At 45.4% G+C, this 20,563-nt stretch overlaps 1 protein-coding gene across 2 annotated transcripts in view; it reads left to right on the top strand.

Annotated features, from left to right (window-relative positions):
• Positions 1-20,563, top strand: part of XPO5 (exportin 5) — a 2,857,558-nt gene that overhangs the window by 243,014 nt on the left and 2,593,981 nt on the right. For both annotated transcript variants that reach the window (XM_044060355.1, XM_044060360.1), the window contains exon 3: positions 13,615-13,687. In XM_044060355.1, the coding sequence (XP_043916290.1) occupies positions 13,615-13,687 (73 nt within the window). The remainder of the gene's footprint in view (positions 1-13,614; positions 13,688-20,563) is intronic.

Raw genomic sequence — 20,563 nt, forward strand, 5'->3', positions numbered from 1 at the left:
TGGAACCATCGGAATCATTTTTTTTGGCGCCACCGTACACTGGATAAACTGTGAAACACTTCATCGAAAGTCAGCTGCTTTGGCATGCTGCAGAGTACAGGGGAGGCATACATACAATCTCATAGCATTAACTCTTGAGAGCATTCACATCAAGTACAAAATAGATCAAAAGGTATGTGCGACAATTACTGACAATGGCAGCAATTTTGTAAAGGCTTTCAATGTCTTTGCAGAATGTGAGAGATCTCAGACTACAAGCTTTCTGTCCCAAGATGAGGATGACAATGGTGATTAAGTGATTTACAACAGTGTGACAGCTGTGCTGAATCAGTCAGGGCAAAGTGAGAGCACCTATTCACTGCCTCCCCATCTGAGATGTGCAGCACATACATTGAATCTAGTTGCTGTGCATGATTCCGAATCTGCTTGTGATGATGCACAGTATAAAAAGATCATGTGAAGCACCATGGCGAAATGGTATGCTGCTTGGAACAAGGCTAGTCGCAGCATCCAAGCTGCTGAGGTGGTTCGCAGTAAGTGTGATCTGGCATTGATTGTTCCCAATGCGACACGATGGAGTTCCACTTTCTATGCGATGAGAATTCACCGCATTTCAATTTTGGGTGAAGGCTTGCTGAATGAGATTTGTGAAGAGATTGGAATTGCCTTCAGGTCTGCTGAAATTACCTTTGTTGTAGAGTTTGTGCAAGCAATGCAGCCCGTGGCAATGGCTGTGGACATCCTGCAGTCGGTGCTGAAATGCTTCATGGGAATCCTGATCCCCACCATTATGTGCTTGAAAAACAAGTTGTCCGAAGTCAGGCAGTCTGTGAAGCTCATTGTGCCACTAGTCTATGCTCTTCTTAAAGGCATTGAGGCTCTGTTCAGTCACCTTCTGGAGCGCAAAGAGTTCCTTCTGGCTAGCATAGGATTTCCACAGTTCCGTTTGCAATGGATGGACAGTGAAGAGCAGAAACTCGGAGGCAAGGCTTTGCTCCTTGATGCTATGCAGAAACTGGATGAACCTGAGCATGGGTCAACTGAAGCTTCTGCACTAACTGCTGAAGACAGCTTCTTCAACTTCAAAGAATCGACAGTTTCTTCAACTTCAAAGAATCGACAGCAGCCAGTGTCAGCATGTCTTCTTGGATGGAAATGTATCTGGCTGACCCTTCCAGAGAAATATCTTCTCTCAACAGTTACCCTATAGTCAAGATATTTCTGAACACTAATACACCTATGCCATCTACTGCACCTGTTGAACGTCTGTTCAGTCTTGGTGGACAAGTGCTGACTGCAGGAAGAAATAGACTCAGACGAACACTTTGAAAAGTTGCTCCTTCGAGCCAATAAAAATGTGTAGTTTGTTTAGTCATTGTGATGTGAATAGTTATATATAGTGATGTTTTGGTTGACTTTATGATAGTAATTTTGTTAGACATTTATGACATATTCTGTTAAGTATTTTTGTGACCTCTGCATCATTTTTGTCAGGTTAGCACTTTAGCCTAATGTATGTTGAAAATTTGATGGGTTGTAACTTGTTATGGGTCTTGTGTTGCTGGCTGTGTACTTTGGTACAAGTATTAAATTGTGACCTACTATAAAGACTGATCTGCGGGACTTTGTAAACTATAAAATGCTATTTATCTTTATTGTAATATGGTGTCTACAGCTTTAATAATACACTCCTATTCATGTGCAGTAAGCATGTATTCCTTAAACACAAGTAACGTGAATAAATCAGAATATGACAATTGATAAACTATACTTGTGTAAAATAACTCGAAAGTAACTAGTTTAATTAGTAACTAGTAATGTATTTTTTAGAAATGTAATAGTAATGTATTACTTTCACTTAAAAGTAACTAGTAATACTAACTTATTACTTTTTATAAGTAACTAGCACAATACTGCATACCAGGTAAAGGTATTTGGTTTTTTTGGTTATATGTTGTCACTTTGTGGCTGAATCCTGCATGGTTTGTACTTGTGGAGGGTGTCTTGATATTAACTTGTAGTTTGAGTCAGCTTTATAAAACCATGTTAAAGATTCTTGCGACATGGATTACTTGTGGTCATCATAATCCAAACCAGATGCAGGAACCAAAATTATGCTTTGCTTTATTATCGGCTTACTGCAGTACTGTCGATTTTCTTTCTTTAACCAGCTGATTGATGTAGTTTTGTACATAGTTGAATTCCCAGTTTGAATTAACTTTGCTGATAAGGCTAATGTGCACTTATTGTTTTGACAGTGTTTTGATGATTGTTTTGAAATTAACTTTTAAATTTTGAGAATTCTTTCTGATGTCATGCAGCTGCAGTCATAACATATGGGTTGTCCTGCCTCAGGCAGCCCTTCGGTCGGCCGGATTCCAAAGTCTGGGTCTGGCCTCTGCTGATGTCGCACTTTCCCCGACGTCAGAGCGTCGGGGTATAAAAGCATCAGCCGACACCATTTTCCTCAGTCTTTCTTGCCGCGCGGTGCCCGAAGCAGAAGCTGTTCGTAAGTGCCGGTCAGTCAGATCCAGTGAATTCAGCTACTGAAGACTTTGAAAAAAGCCAAGTACCCCATTGGGGACTCTTTCTTGCCTCAGCCGATGTCAGACAAAGTAAATAATTGTTTAACTTGTGGGAAACAAATACCTCATAAGGATTTCAATTCCTACTGCCTTCCTTGCTTAGGCCCAGACCACGACGTATCGGCCTGTTTAGCCTGTGCTTCCTTCAACCGACGAACTCTTAGACGGCGGTCGGAGTTTGCAGAGGAATTTTTTGGAGCCGCTTTTGCTTATAAAATGCCATCGGAGACTCCGACTTTGCATATGGTCAAAAAACGCAAGGAAAAGGACAGACGCCCGTGGTTTTGGCTGAAACCACGGCTAGGCCTACCGCGAGTGCCTCTGTTTCGGCCAAAACAGAGTCCTCGGAGATTCTTTCTTCCGAAACCATACTTCCAACCACCGAGGCCCGGGGGCCCCCGGCTGAGTCGGCTTCAGAACTTCCTACCGAAACCAGTGTTCAGGAAATGTCCGACACCATACCTTTGGACATTTCTGCTCCTGCACGTGGGGCAGCTAGGCCCCCTGCTTCCATGTCCATTAAGGCCTTTTCAAGGGCTAAAGCTGCCAAACTTTCTAAGGCTTTGCCTGCCAAATCTACCTCCCAGAGGCCTTCCTCTTGATGTCCTTCATGGATGCATCTGCAGTCATAACAAATGGGTTGTCCTGTCGTCAGGCAGCCCTTCGGTCGGCCGGATTCCAAAGCCTGGGTCCGGCTTCGGCTGATGTCGCACTTCACCCGACGTCATCTCTGCTGGTCTTCGGGTATAAAGGCATCAGCCGACGCCATTTTCCTCAGTCTTTCTTGCCGCGTGGCGCCCGAAGCAGAAGCTGTTCGCAAGTGCCGGTCGGTCAGATCCAGAGATTACTACTACCGAATACTACTTCGAAGACTTCTAAAAAGCTAAGTACCCCGTTGGGGACTCTTTCTTGCATCAGCCGATGTCAGAAAAAGTCAATAACTGTTTAACTTGTGGGAAACAAATACCTCATAAAGATTTCCACTCTTACTGTTTGCCTTGCTTAGGCCCAGACCACGACGTAGCAGCCTGTTCGGCCTGTGCTTCCTTCAACTGACGAACGCTTAGGCGTCGGTCGGAGTATGCTGAACAGTTTTTTGGCTCAGATTTTGCGTACATTATGCCGTCGGATCCTCCGACTACCCAAATTGTTAAACGCAAAGAAAAAGACCGACACTCGCGGTCCGCGATTTCGGCCGAAACCACGGTTAAGCAAGCCGCGAGTGTCTCTGTTTCGGCCGAAACCGAGAAAACTGGTGAATCTTCAGCCGAATCCATGACTACTACTGAGGCTCCTGCTTCCTTATCTGAATCAGCCTCAGAAATTTTGCCTACAACTGTGGTTCCCACTGATCTATCAGACACCATCCCCTTGGATATCTCTACCCCAGCACGTGGTGCTGCTAGGCCTCCTGCAGCCATGTCTATTAAGGCCTTTGCCAGGGCTAAAGCAGCTAAATCAGTGCCTGTTAAACCACCCTCACTCAGGCCCACTTCTAGTTCTCAAATGCTTACTCTGGCAGAAGATTTAATATCCTTAATTAGGGGATCCCAATCTCACCCAGACAGGGCCTCTCAGCCCCCAGAAAAGAGATCTAGAGCAGAGCCCCCCGAGCCTGTGTCCTCTGATGATTCTGCGGATGACTCAGACATTACAGACCAGCCAGAGGCTCCTTTTTCCAATTATGAAGATTCAGATGCTGAAGAATCCATTCCAGCTGCCTCTCCACCAGAGGAATTCTCTTTTGGGGAAACCTTACATGCCATGAGAGAACAATTCCAATGGCAGGGACAAGATTTCTCAGATTCAAGAAAAAGGCTTAGGACCTTTCTGCACTTACCACAACATAGGCGTAGCTATACCTCCTGTCCTTTCTGTTGTGGACGATGCATTTAATGATGTCTGCACTGCTCCTGATTCTTTACCTCCAGCCCCTGCCAAACCAGATAGATTTTACAGGGTGCCAGACACTCATCACCACCTATACAAGGCCCCACTTGCTGACCCCGAAACTATATCCCAGGGGCCTAAGGCAGTAGCCTCTACCACAGCAAAAAACCCTATTCCTTCGGAAAGGGAATCCAGGTCCTTAGAGAGATGGGGGAAAAAAGTCTACACCTCTGCTACTCTCTCTGCTAGAGCTTTAAACTGTCAGTTTCACATGATCCAATACCAAGAGTTTATGCTTGATCAGTTAATTAAAAAGCTGTCCTCTGATGAATCTTTAGATAAGAAATATGTATTAGAAATGGTGAATAACTTCCAACAGGTTAGTAACCATTCTTTAAAATGTGGCTATGATGCACTGGAGGCTTCATTTAGATCAGCCATGACTGGCACAGTGATGAGAAGGCATGCATGGTTGAAAGAACAGGTCTTGCTGGATCATGTTAAAGCTAAGCTATTGGATGCTCCTATGGATAAGGCCAGTCTATTTGGGGAACCTGCCCAGCAGGTAATGAAGAAAATGGAAGAGAAGGCAAAATCTGTACAAACAGTCAAATATTTCCTACAGGTTCAGCCCCCAAGGTTTAGCAGGAACTGGCCTGCCAAGAATTGGTCCTTTCCTGACTCCACAAGATCCCAAAGGGGCAGGAACAGACGCTCTAGGGGCAGAAATCAATCCAGAGGAGGTGCCTACAGAGGACGACAGTGGCAAGGCAATAACCGAGGCACAGACGCAACCACTGCAACAGGACAATCACAGTGACTTGGCTCTGACTCCGCCTACCAGGGAGCAATTAGCAGCACCATTAGGCGGAAAGTTAGCCTTATTCTCGAAAAATTGGCACTATATTAAAAAGACAAGTGATTTTGCAAACCATAGACCAAGGCTACGGTTCCACTTCCACACTTTACCAGTAAAAGGAGGAATGCCAAACCTGCCCCCAAATCAAAAAATAGAAGCCCTGCACCAGACAGCAGAATTAATAAAGATGAGAGCTGTGGAAAGGGTACTAATAACAGAACAGGGCAAAGGATTCTACTCCAGACTCTTCCTAGTACCAAGAAAAGAAAAACTGGAGACCTATTCTCGACCTGTCCATCTTAAACACATACATCATTGTCCCAAAATTCAAAATGCTGACCCTACAGCAACTTCTTCCCATGCTGGGCAAGGAGTGTTGGCTGGTAACTCTAGATCTCAAGGAGGCATACCTGCACGTCCCCATTCGACCAAATTGCAGAAGATACCTCAGATTTCTTGCAGGATCAGAGCATTATCAATTCTCAGCATTGCCCTTTGGCTTATCCACTGCGCCCAGAGTATTCACAAAATGCCTGGCATCAGTAATCGCTCACTGCAGAGTACAGGGAATCCAAATTTATCCCTACCTGGACGACTGCCTGTTACAAGCGGACAACAAAAGCAAGCTGACAACAGATTTACTAAGGGTCATTTATTTGCTACAAGCCCTGGGATACACAGTCAATTTTCAAAAATCAGGACTGATACCATCCCAGACAAGAACTTTCTTGGGCGCGGAATTGGACACAGTAAAACAGATGGCATTCCTCACTGCAGAAAAACAAAAAGAACTTCCTCTTTACTTCTTGGCATTAACAAAACAGAACAAACTAACAGCAAGAAAAGTTCTGCAGGCCTTGGGCTTCATGGCATCATGCATAATCTTGGTCCCACATGCCAGACTACATATGAGAAAGTTACAGTGGTACCTAAAGAATTTATGGTCTCAACACAGGCACAGCTTAGAAACAGAAATACCACTAATCCCATGCTTAAAACAGGAGCTCCTATGGTGGGCTCGGGCATGCCAGTCAAACCCAGGCTTACCCTTCCACAACTTTCGAGCAAACCAAACCATCACAACGGATGCCTCAGACCTAGGATGGGGCACACATGCTGGACAAATGCATAAGGACTGTGGACTCAGGACCAGCTGCACCTGCACATAAACCAAAAAGAAATGCTGGCAGTAAAACTGGCAATCCTAAAATTCAGACCATTCCTCAAAGAAGGCCATTTGATGATAAGGACAGAACACCACAGTCATGTGGTACATCAACAAACAGGGAGGCACTCATTCTTACCCCCTATGCAGAATGACTTTGGACCTTTGGAATCTGGCTCTCAGCTACAACATCCAGTTACAGGCAATATTTGTACCGGGAAAAGAGAACACCCTAGCAGACATTTTAAGCAGAACCACCTCGGATGCTCACGAATGGATGCTACACCCAGATATCTTCAAGGCCATCACAAAGAAATGGGGAATGCCACAAATAGATCTATTCGCTTCCCCACAAAATCACCAGCTCAAAAAATTCTGCACAAGGACATTCCACCCACTTGCATGGAAGGTGGACTCTCTATCCTTCAGCTGGAAAGGCCTGACAGCATATGCATTCCCACCTCTTCCCTTGATGCACAAGGTACTACTGAAAATCAAAGAGGAACGTCCAAGGATAATTGATAGCTCCGAACTGGCCAAGACAACACTGGTACCCATTGCTGAGGAGCATGTCTCGGGAGAAAATGTGGTCAATACCCCTGATGCCTCTGATGTTAACTCAGAACAACTACAACATCATACATCCAAACCTAAAAACCTTGCAACTGACTGCCTGGAACATCACATAGCAGTAACTAACCCAGACCTTTCACAAAGGGTTAAAGACATTATCCTTGAAGCCCGCAGACCTTCTACAAGAAGGAACTATGCAGGAAAATGGAAAAGGTTCGTCATTTGGAGTACTGAAAGAGGAAAAGATGTGTCGAACATAGATATTGCTAACATCCTGGAGTACTTGGCAGAGCTTCTACATACAGGCCTGTCCTATTCCTCCAAGATACATGCATCAGCTATTTCAGCAGAATACAGCTTTGATCCTCCTGTCTTTTCACATCCTGTACTCAGGCAGTTTCTCAGAGGGATCAAGAATGTAAAACCTCCTAGGAAACCACCATTACCAGCATGGGACTTGAACTTTGTACTAGAAAAGTTGACACTCCCTCCGTTTGAACCAGCAGCAACAGCAGATCTACAACACCTGTCATGGAAAACTGCTTTCCTACTGGCTATTACTTCAGCAAGGAGGGTTTCGGAACTACAGGCCTTAATGGCAGTGCAACCCTTCCTAATCTTCCACCAAGATAGGGTGTCCATGAGAACTAATCCTACATTTATGCCTAAGCTGGTATCCAGAGTGTCTTTAAACCAGGCAATCCACCTACCTACCTTCTTTCCCAATCCACAAAACACAGGTGAAAGAATAATGCATACCTTGGATGTACACAGACAGTTACGCTACTACCTGGACAGAACCAAAGGTAACAGAAAAACTGACCAGCTCTTTGTAGCCTATGCAACAGGAAGGGAAGGAAAAGCTATTTCCAAACAGACAATCTCCAAATGGATAGGAAATTGCATAAGATTCTGTTACTCCTACCATGGAAAACCAATTCCACAGAACATAAGACCTCATTCTACAAGGGCTACAGCCACTACCACAGCTTTCTTAAGAGGAGTGGCAACCAAGGACATTGAGGTGGCTACTTGGACCTCCGTGCATACATTTGCCAAGCATTATAATTTACCTCTATATTCTAGATCCCGAGCAGGGTTTGCCACTGCTGTACTGCAAGGGATCCTGACTACACCATAATCATTATTCCTCCTCCCCTAGTTTGGCTATGGTATTCTACCCATTTGTTATGACTGCAGATGCATCCATGAAGGACATAGTACAGTTTTGTACCTACCATAAATGTAGATGTCCGAACTGGATAGCATCTGCAATCAGGATTACCCTCCCTCCTTCCCCTCTGCGGTACTCCTAGGGTATTTACCCTCCTAATAGCTAGCTGGGGGGGGGGGTCTCTTATGGTATATTTGTATATATGTACATACATGTTTATTTTTTGTGTTTGCCTTCTACTATTTTGGAAACCTTGGCTTTTATCCAAAATTTAGCTTTCCAAGAGGGCAATTGGCATCTGGGGCAAGAAACACTGAGGAAAATTGCGTCGGCTGATGCCTTTATACCCGAAGACCAGCAGAGATGACGGGTGAAGTGCGACATCAGCCGAAGCCGGACCCAGGCTTTGGAATCCGGCCGACCGAAGGGCTGCCTGACGACAGGACAACCCATTTGTTATGACTGCAGATGCTATCCAGTTCGGACATCTACATTTATGGTAGGTACAAAACTGTACTTTCACAGATCTTCAGCCTTGCTGAGGACCTTATTTCCTTAATTAGGGGTTCACAACCTCACCCAGACAGGGCCTCTCAACCTCCTCCAGACAAAAGGCCCAGGACTGACCCCTCTGACCCACACTCCTCAGATGTTTCCATGGATGGATCTGAGTTGTCAGACCACCAGGAAGGGGCTTACTCGCCTTATGAGGATTCAGATGCTGAGGAATCTATCCCTTGACCTCCCTCCTGAAGAGTTTTCCTTTGGTGAGACTCTACACTCCATGAGAGAGCATTTTCAATGGCAAGGTCAGGATTTCTCTGATTCTAGAAAAAGATTAAGGACCTTTTAGCATTTGCCTCCGCATAGGCCCTTAGCTATACCTCCTGTTCTGAATGTAATTGATGTGTACAATGATGTCAGTACAGCCCCTGATACTCTTCCTCCGGCCCTTGCCAAACCTGACGGATACTACAGGGTCCCGGATTCTCATTTCCATCTGTATAAAGCCCATTCTGCAGACCCAGAAACTATTTCTCAGGGCCCTAAAGGGGTTGCGGCCGCTACTGCCAAAAACCCTCTACTCTCTGAAAGAGTCTAGAGCTTTAGAGAGATGGGGAAAGAAGATGTATACTTCTGCAACTCTTTCTGTCAGGGCATTAAACTGTCAATTTCATATGATACAGTACCAAGAGTATTTGCTAGATGAACTGAATAAAAAACTTTCTTCTCCTGTACCCCTAGACCGTAAATCCCTTCAGGATTTGGTACACTACTCACAACAGGTTAGTAATCCATTTCTTAAAATGTGGCTATGATGCACTGGAGGCTTCATTTAGATCAGCTATGACTGGGGCAGTTATTCGTAGGCATGCTTGGCTGAAGGAACAATCTTTGCCAGACCGTGTCAAAGCTAAACTCCTGGATGCTCCAATGGAGAAACAAAATTTATTTGGCTCCTCTGCTCAGGAGATCTTAAAAAAGGTTGAAGAAAAGGCAAAATCTGTGCAAACAGTTAAAGATTTCCTACAAGTTCAACCACCGAGATTCAGCAGAAACTGGCCTACTAAGAATTGGTCCTTTCCAGACTGACAGAGCCCAGAGAGGCAGGAACAGGTGCCCTAGAGGCAGAGGTCAATCGAAGGGCTCCTACAGAGGCAGTCGGTGGCAGCCTGCCAACCAGAGGAGTAGTGCAACAGCAACAACCACTACACCAGGACAGGCTCAATGACTTAACTCTGATTCCGCCTACCAGGGATCAACTGGAAGCACCCTTGGGCGGAAAGCTGGCTTTATTCTCAAAAAACTGGCATATTACAAAGGATACATGGACACTGCAAATAATAGACAAAGGATACAGGTTCCACTTCCACACTTTGCCAAAAAGAAGCGGAATGCCAAACCTTCCACCAAATCAGAGGGCAGAGGCTTTAAGACAAATCAGCAATTTACTTCAGATGAAAGCTATAGAAAAGGTACCATGTTCAGAACAAGGCCAAGGATTTTACTCAAGACTATTCCTTGTACCAAGAAAAGAAAATCAATGGAGGCCTATTCTCGACCTGTCAGCACTGAACTGTGCCAAAATTCAAAATGCTGACCCTACAGCAACTTCTTCCCATGTTGGGCAAGGAGTCTTGGCTGGTGACTCTAGATCTCAAGGAGGCATACCTGCACGTCCCTATTCGACCAAGTTGCACAAGACACCTCGGATTTCTTGCAGGATCAGAGCATTATCAATTCTCAGCATTGCCCTTTGGCTTATCTACTGCCCCCAGAGTATTCATGAAATGCCTGGTATCAGTAATTGCACATTGCAGACTACAGGGAATTCAAATTTACCCATACCTGGACGACTGCCTAATACAAGCAGACAACAAGAAAAATTTGATAAAGGACTTGGCCTATGCCATACACCTGCTACAGACCTTGGGATACACAGTCAACATCCAAAAGTCAAGACTAGTACCATCCCAAAGGATAACCTTTTTGGGTACAGATCTGGACACATCCACCCAAATGGCTTTTCTCACAGAAGAAAAACAAAAACAACTTCCAGATTACTTCATGACTCTGACAAGACAAACTCAGCTTACTGCAAGGAAAATCCTGCAGGCCCTGGGTTGCATGGCATCCTGCATAATTCTAATACCGCATGCCAGGCTGCATATGAGGAAATTACAATGGTACCTAAGGAGTGTATGGTCTCAATACAGTCACAGTTTAGAAACCATGATACCAATCATTCCATGCCTTCAGAAGGAATTCCTGTGGTGGGCTCAGGCTTGCCAGTCCAACAGAGGGTTGCCTTTCAACAAACCAAAAACAAGGCAGACCATCACCACGGACGCCTCAGACCGAGGATGGGGAGCACACATGGAGGGCAAATGTATCCAAGGCCTATGGCCTCAAGGACAGCTAAGCATGCACATAAACCAAAAGGAAATGCTGGCAGTGAGGCATGCAATCGAGGCATTCAAACCCTTCCTCCAACAAGGACACCTGTTAATAAGGACAGACAACACCACGGTCATGTGGTACATAAACAAGCAGGGAGGCACACATTCTTACCCTCTATGCCAGATGGCTATGAATCTGTGTGTACTATGCCTGAATCTCAATATCCAACTACTGTCCCAATTCGTGCCAGGGAAAGAAAATGCACTGGCGGACAGCTTAAGCAGAACTACCATGGATGCACACGAATGGATGCTGCACCCAGGCATCTTCCAACTCGTAGCAAAGACATGGGGAATGCCGGAGATAGATCTGTTCGCCTCCCCACTCAACCAACTGAAGACATTCTGCTCAAGGACATACCACCCACAAGCTTGGAGGGTGGAGACTCTCTCTCTCAGCTGGAAAGCCCTAACAGTATATGCCTTCCCACCTCTCCCATTGATGTACAAGGTTCTACTGAAGATCAGGGAGGAACAGCCAAAAGTGATATTAATAGCTCCGGACTGGCCAAGACAACACTGGTATCCATTATTGAGAAGCATGTCTCGGGCAAAATCATGGCCTCTCCCCCTATGGCCTCTTCTGACGCAGAACAATTTCAAGACCCTGCATCCCAACTTGAAAACATTGCAGCTAACTGCCTGGAAAATTCCTTAAATCCCAATCCAACTGCTTTATCTCCAAGGGTGAAGGACATTATCCTGGAGGCTCGCAGGCCTTCCACAAGGAAGACATACTCAGCTAAATGGAAGAGATTTCTCATTTGGAGCACATCAAAAGGCTCAGATGTCACAGTGACAAACACAACAAATATCCTAGAATACTTAGCAGAATTGTTCCACAATGGCCTGTCCTATTCTTCCATTAAGATTTATGCTTCTGCTATTTCAGCAGAATACAATGTGGATCCACCTATCTTCTTGCACCCTCTCCTCAGACAATTCCTGAGAGGGATCAAAATTATTAAACCTCCAAGAAGACCCCCTCTACCTGCCTGGGATCTCAACTTTGTGCTGGAGAAAGTGACACTTCCTCCTTTTGAACCAGCAGCATCAGCGGATCTACAGTTTCTAGCTTGGAAAACTGCATTCCTTCTGGCAATCACTTCAGCAAGAAGAGTATCTGAGTTACAAGCATTAATGGCAGTGCAGCTTTTTCTTATTTTCCACCAGGACAGGGTTTCACTAAGAACCAATCCTACTTTTTATGCCAAAGGTGGTATCTAGGGTATCCTTGAACCAAGCTATTCACTTGCCTACGTTCTTCCCTAATCCACAGAATAGAGGGGAAAAACTTTTGCACACCCTGGATATACACAGACAACTACGCTACTACTTGGACAGAACAAAAACTAGCAGAAAAACTGACCAACCTTTTGTAGCATATGCAACTGGGGTGCAAGGAAGAGCAATTTAAAAACAGACAATTTCAAAATGGATAGGAAATTGCATTCGATTTTGCTACTCCTTTCATGGAAAGACAGTTCCTGAAAACATCAGGCCTCACTCCAAGGGCCACGGCCACCACTACAGCCTTCCTACGAGGGGTGGCTACCAAGGACATTTTAGAAGCTGCTACTTGGAGCTTTGTGCATACATTTGCCAAGCATTACAATCTACCTTTATACTCTAGATCCAGAGCAGGGTTTGCTACTGCAGTCCTGCAGGGGATCTTAACTACACCATCCCTTTCTTAGTACCTCCTCTCCCAGATTGGCTATGGTATTCTACCCATATGTTATGACTGCAGATGCATCCTTGAAAGACATAGTACAGTTATCTACCTACCATAAATGTAGATGTCCGATAGGTATGCATCTGCAGTCAGGATTACCCTCCCTCCTTCCCCTCTGTGGTACCTAGGGTTCTTACCCCTCTTTTAGCTAGCTGGGGGAATCTATTATGGTGTATTTGTTTGTTTATACATGTATATAATTTGCAAATGTTTGGAACTTTTCAGCATTTAGCCTTCCTAGAGGGCACCTGGGGCAAGAAAAACTGAGGAAAATGGCGTCTGCTGATGCTTTTATACCCCAGACGCTCTGACGTCGGGGAAAGTGCGACATCAGCCGAGGCCAGACCCAGACTTTGGAATCCGGCCGACCGAAGGGCTGCCTGAGGCAGGACAACCCATATGTTATGACTGCAGATGCATACCTATCGGACATCTACATTTATGGTAGGTACAAAACTGTACTTTTTCTTTACACTTTGGGGAAAATGTTTGACTAAAGAGTAACCACATTGATTCTTGCAGTTACTGTTTATTAATCATTCTTGGACATGTGTTTAGTGACTAAGCTGTGGATTTGTAAATGAGCTTGTTTGAGTTGTATAGTTCATTTGATTTCTGTGGTTTGTACTTGCACTATGTTTACCAAAAGTTCTCTAACTTGCTTCCACATCAGGTTTCGATGGAACACAATGCAACAACGGGACAAAGTATACTTGAAGAACAACATCATGGGATTCGTCTCAAAGGTAGGATACTGTGTGGGTGTAAGGTATATTTTGAGAATGGCAAGTACTACTGTCTCTGTTCTGCATGACAGATGCTTGTCACTTCTCTGTTGGTATGGTTTTGGAGGGATATGTAAAGAAAAAAATTGTACTTGGTGGTGAAAGGTACTGGCAGTTATTTTGAATGGAGGGCTATTTTAAATATTTTAAGTCCGTGGGAAGAAAGGGTAGTGGTTGAGGTATGTTGCAAAGTAGTTTGACTGCATAGTCCTATTAGTAATTGTAAGATATTTTAATTTTAAAAATATTTTAAATTATGATTGTCAGGTGAAATTAATACATCTGATGTGCTGACTGCTCCATTTGGCTTCAACCAGTGAGGATCTCCAGATCAGACACTGGCCAGTTTGAAAATCTTTAGCCTGTTTGGGTCCCCCTCCCTTACCAGTAAACTCTGCATTTCTCCAGCTCCCCAGGTCTAGTTTGCCTCCATTTGTGTCTGCAGCTTGGTCTTGGCTTCACTTTACTTTTTTGTATTTGAAGAGTTCGCGTAGTATTTTTATTAAAATTGATCTGATGTCAATTTTCATTCTGTCCTCAACTGATTGGGTTTGGATCCGAACCATTGGATTCATCTCTGTCGTTGCAAAAGCTCATGGCAACTTAGAACCCTTGAGCTTCTCCCTTTCCTAGAATGCGCCAACCCCACTTACCTCAGATCTTGTTTACTGCTTCCAGCGAAAGACATGGTTGCTAGTGTCTCAAGCTTATTAAGAGAAGTGACATTTTGTCTTCTTTTCACTCTTATTTCTCTTGATGTCCTTCAAGGATGCATCTGCAGTCATCACATATGGGTTGTCCTGCCTCAGGCAGCCCTTCGGTCGGCCGGATTCCAAAGTCTGGGTCCGGCGTCGGCTTTTGTCGCCCTCTCCCCGACGTCAGAGCGCCTGGGGTATAAAAACGTCAGCCAACGCCATCTTCCCCTGTCTTTCTTGCCGCGTGGTGCCCGAAGCAGAAGCAATTCGCTAGTGCCGGTCGGCCAGCTCCTGTAATTCGGCTACCGAAGACTTCAAAAGCTATGTACCCCGTTGGGGACTCTTTCTTGCCTCAGCCGATGTCAGAAAGTTAATAATTGCTTACCTTGTGGGAAACAAATACCTCATAAGGATTTCCACTCTTTCTGCCTCCCCTGCCTAGGCCCAGACCACGACGTCTCGGCCTGTTCAGCCTGTGCTTCCTTCAACTGACGCACTCTTAGACGTCGGGCGGAGTTTGCAGAGGAATTTTTTGGGGCTATTTTTTCATACAATATGCCGTCGGAGACTCAGACTTCACATTTAACAAAGAAACGGAAGGACAAGGACAGACACACGCAGGCCGCGGTTTCGGCTGAAACCACGGCCAGGCCTACCGCGAGTGTCTCTGTCTCAGCTGAAAACCGCTCAACCGACAACCTCGGCCCCGGAGGCCCCTGCTGAATCTATTATTGAATTTCCTTCAGAAACTGGTGTCTTGGAAACGTCCGACACCATTCCTCTAGACAAAACTACACCAGCACGTGGTGCAGCTAGGCCTCCTGCATCCATGTCCATAAAGGCATTCACCAGGGCTAAAGCTGCTAAACATACAAAAGCTATGCCTCCCAGGGTTATTCCTCAGGGACCCTCTACAAGTTCACAGATTCTAACTTTAGCAGAGGACCTTATTTCTTTAATTAGGGGCTCTCAACCCCATCCGGACAGGGGCTCTCAACCCCCTCTAGACAAAAGGCCCAGGGTTGAGCCCTCTGATCCCCACTCCTCAGAGGAGGCCTCTGATGGCTCTGCTCTCTCGGACTACCAGGAGGAGTTTTATTCGGCCTACGAGGATTCTGATGCAGAGGAATCAATCCCCTCGGCCTCCCCACCTGAAGAACTATCCTTCGGGGAGTCTCTTCACACTATGAGAGAGCATTTCAAATGGCAGGGCCAGGAATTCTCTGATTCCAGGAAAAGATTAAGAACCTTTCTGCATTTACCTCAGCATAGACCTTTGGCTATTCCTCCTGTTTTAAATGTCATTGATGATGTGTACTCTGAGTCTAGCATAACCCCTGACACTCTTCCTCCGGCCCCTGTCAAGCCCGATAGGTACTACAGGGTCCCGGACTCACATCTTTTTCTTTACAAGGCCCACTCTGCTGATCCAGAAACTATTTCCCGGGGCCCCAAAGGGGTTGCAGCTGCCATTACTAAAAATCCACTCCCCTCTGAAAGGGAGTCCAGGGCTTTAGAGAGATGGGGTAAAAAAGTTTATACTTCTGCTACTCTTTATATGAGGGCATTAAATTGTCAATTTCATATGATACAGTACCAAGAGTATTTGTTAGATGAATTGCATAAGAAACTGTCTTCACCTGAACCCCTAGATCGCAAATCACTTCAGGAACTGGTACATAACTCCCAGCAGGTTAGCAACCATTTCTTACAGTGTGGTTATGATGCATTGGAAGCTTCATGTAGGTCAGCTATGACAGGTGCAGTCATACGTAGGCATGCTTGGCTGAAGGAACAAACTCTGCCAGACCATGTTAAAGCTAAGCTTCTGGATGCTCCACTGGAAAAGCAAAAGTTATTTGGCTCCACTGCTCAGGAGGTCTTAAAGAAATTTGAAGAAAAGGCAAAATCTGTACAAACAGTCAAAAGATTTTCTACAAGTCCAACCACCAAGATTCAGCAGAAATTGGCCTACCAAGAATTGGTCCTTTCCGGATACAGAAAGATTTCAGAGAGGCAGGAACAGGCGTGCCAGAGGTAGAGGGCAAGCTAGAGGCTCCTACAGAGGACGTCAATGGCAGCCTCCCAACCAGAGAGGTAGTGCAGGACCTACAACTGCTGCACAAGGACAGACTCAATGACTTTGCTTTGACTCTGCCAACCAGGGCTCAATTAGAAGCACCTTTGGGTGGAAAGCTTTCTTTATTCTCAGAAAATTGGCACAGTATTACAAGAGACAAATGGACACTGCAAATAATAGACAAAGGATACAGGTTCCATTTTCACACATTGCCAAAAAGAAAAGGCATGCCAGACCTGCCACCAAATCAAAGGGCAGAGGCTTTGAAACAAATCTCCAACTTAATGCAAATGAAAGCTATAGAAGAAAAGGTTCCTCTTTCAGAACAAGGCCAAGGATTTTATTCCAGACTATTCCTTGTTCCAAGAAAAGAAAAGCAATGGAGGCCTATTCTCTACTTGTCCGCACTGAATACTTATCTCATTGTGCCAAAATTCAAAATGCTGACTCTACAGCAACTCCTTCCGATGCTGGGCAAGGGGTCTTGGCTGGTGACTCTCGACCTCAAGGAGGCATACCTGCATGTCCCTATCAGACAAAGTTGCAGAAGACACCTCAGATTTCTTGCAGGTTCAGAGCATTATCAATTCTCAGCATTGCCCTTTGGCTTATCTAATGCGCCCAGAGTATTCATGAAATGCCTGGCATCAGTAATTGCACACTGCAAACTTCAGGGGATTCAAATATACCCATATCTGGACGACTGCCTTATACAAGCGGACAGCCAACAAACTTTGGTAAAGGACTTTAATTATGCCATCCACCTACTGCAGGCCTTAGGATATACAGTCAACATTCACAAATCAAGACTTGTTCCATCCCAGAGAATAACTTTTATGGGTGTGGATCTAGACACAACCACCCAAATGGCTTTTCTCACAGAAGAAAAACAAAGACAGCTACCGGATTACTTCAAGAATCTGACAAGACAAACTCAGCTGACTGCAAGGAAAATCCTGCAGGCCCTGGGTTACATGGCATCTTGCATTCTTCTGATTCCACAAGCAAGGCTGCATATGAGGAAACTACAATGGTACCCAAGGAGTTTATGGACTCAGCACAGTCACAGCTTAGAAACTTTGATCCCACTCATTCCATGCCTCCAAAAGGAATTTCTGTGGTGGGTTCAAGCAAGCCAGTCAAACAGGGGTCTGCCCTTCAGCAAGCCAATAGCCAGCCAAACCATTACAACGGACGCTTCAAACCACGGTTGGGGAGCACACATGGCGGGCAGATGTATTCAAGGACTATGGTCACAAAAGGAGTTACGCATGCACATAAACCAAAAGGAAATGCTGGCAGCGATGCATGCAATCGAGGCCTTCAAAGTCTTTCTGCATCAAGGCCACCTGCTAATATGGACAGACAACACCACAGTTATGTGGTACATAAACAAGCAAGGAGGCACCCATTCCTACCCTCTTTGCAGACTGGCAATGAATCTATGGGAACTTTCCTTGAAACTCAATATAGAGCTGCAATCCCAGTTTGTGCCAGGAAAAGACAATATACTGGCGGACAGCTTAAGCAGAAATATCATGGATGCACACGAATGGATGCTGCACCCAGACATCTTCCTACAGGTAACACAATCATGGGGAAGGCCAGACATAGATCTTTTTGCCTCCCCCCACAATCATCAGCTGAAGAAATTCTGCTCAAGGACATAACACCCACAAGCATGGAAAGTGGACGCCCTATCTTTCAGCTGGAGAACTCTAACAGTGTATGCTTTTCCACCTCTTCCATTAATGACCAAGGTCTTACTGAAGATCAGGACAAAGCAGCCAAAAGTGATTCTGATAGCTCCGGACTGGCCAAGACAGCACTGGTACCCACTGTTAAAGAGCATATCATGCACGAAACCATGGCCTCTTCCTCAATGGCCACTTCTCCTGACACAGCACAATTACAAAACTCTGCATTCCAACCTGAAAACCTTGCAACTAACAGCCTGGAAAATACCTGGACTCCTCCTCAGGATAAGCTATCCAAGGGAGTGAAGGATATCCTCATGGAAGCTCGCCGGCCTTCCACAAGAAAGGCATATTCAGCAAAATGGAAAAGATTTCACACTTGAAGCACCACAAAGGGCCTAGATGCGACGGTGATGAACATGGCACATATCCTGGAATACCTGGCAGAAATGCTCCACAATGGCCTGTCTTACTCTTCCATTAAAATTCATGCTTCAGCAATTTCAGCAGAGCACAATACTGATCAACCTGTCTTTTCTCATCCTCTCCTAAGACAGTTTCTAAGAGGAATTAAAAACATCAATCCACCAAGGAAACCTCCAGTGCCTACTTTGGGACCTTAACTTCGTGTTGGAAAAACTAACTCTGCCTCCCTTTGAACCAGCAGCATCTGCAGAACTACAGATGTCCTTCAAGGATGCATCTGCAGTCATAACATATGGGTTGTCCTGCCTCAGGCAGCCCTTCGGTTGTCCGGATTCCAAAGTCTGGGTCTGGCCTCGGCTGATGTCGCACTTTCCCCGACGTCAGAGTGTTTGGGGTATAAAAGCATCAGCCGACACCATTTTCCTCAGTCTTTCTTGCCACGCGGTGCCCAAAGCAGAAGCTGTTAAGTGCCGTTTGGTCAGATCCAGAGATTTCAGCTACCGAAGACTTCGAAAAAAGCTAAGTACCCCGTTGCGGACTCTTTCTTGCCTCAGCCGATGTCAAAGTAAATAATTGTTTAACTTGTGGGAATCAAATACCTCATAAGGATTTCCATTCTTACTGCCTTCCTTGCTTAGGCCCAGACCACGATGTATCAGCTTGTTTAGCCTGTGCCTCCTTCAACAGACGGACTCTTAGACATCGGTCGGAGTTTGCAGAGGAGTTTTTGGAACCGATTTTGCTTATAAAATGCCGTCTGAGACTCCGACTACGCATATGGTCAAAAAATGCAAGGAAAAGGACCGACACTCGCGGCCCGCGGTTTCGGCTGAAACCACGGCTAGGCCTACCGCGAGTGTCTTGGTTTCGGCTGAAACAGAGTCCACGGCTATTCCTACTACCGAAACCATTCCTCCGACCACCGAGGCCAGAGAGGCCCCGGCTGAGTCTGCTTCAGAACTCCCTACCGAAGCTAGTGTTCAGGATTTGTCCGACACCATACCTTTGGACATTTCTACCCCTGCACGTGGGGCAGCTAGGCCCCTAGCTTCTATGTCTATTAAGGCCTTCTCCAGGGCTAAAGCTGCCAAACTTTGAAAAGCTTTGCCTGCCAAATCTACATTCCAGAGGCCTTCCTCTAGTTCTCATATCCTCAGTCTTGCTGAGGACCTTATCCCCTTAATTAGGGGTTCCCAACCTCACCCAGACAGAGCCTCCCAACCTCCTCCTGACAAAAGGCCCAGGACTTGCCCCTCTGAACCTCACTCCTCAGATTACTCCACGGATGGATCTGATTTGTCATACCACCAGGAAGGGGCCTACTCTCATTATGAGGATTCAGATGCAGAAGAATCTATCCCTTCAGCCTCCCCCCCTGAAGAATTTTCCTTTGGAGAGACTTTGCACTCCATGAGAGAACACTTTTTCAATGGCAGGGTCAGGATTACTCTGATTCTAGAAAAAGATTAAGGACCTTTTTGCATTTGCCCCAGCATAGGCCCTTGGCTATACCTCCGGTTCTAACTGTAACTGATGGTGTACAATGATGTCAGTACTGCACCTGATTCACTTCCTCCGGCCCCCGCCAAACCTGACAGATATTACAGGGTCCCAGATTCTCACTTCCACCTGTATAAAGCCCATGCTGCAGACCCAGAAACCATTTCTCAGGGCCCTAAAGGGGTTGCAGCCGCTACTGCCAAAAATCCCCTACCCTCTGAAAGAGAGTCTAGAGCATTAGAGAGATGGGGAAAACAGGTTTATACATCTGCTACTCTTTCTGTCAGGGCATTAAACTGTCAATTCCATATGATACAGTACCAAGAATTTTTGTTAATCAGCTAAATAAGAAACTTTCTTCACCTGATCCCTTAGACCGTAAATCCCTTCAGGATTTGGTACACAACTCACAACAGGTCAGTAATCATTTTTTAAAATG

This window comes from Protopterus annectens, chromosome 1.part0, assembly GCF_019279795.1.
Source record: "Protopterus annectens isolate FY-2018-M chromosome 1.part0, PAN1.0, whole genome shotgun sequence".
Lineage (NCBI taxonomy): Eukaryota > Metazoa > Chordata > Ceratodontiformes > Protopteridae > Protopterus > Protopterus annectens.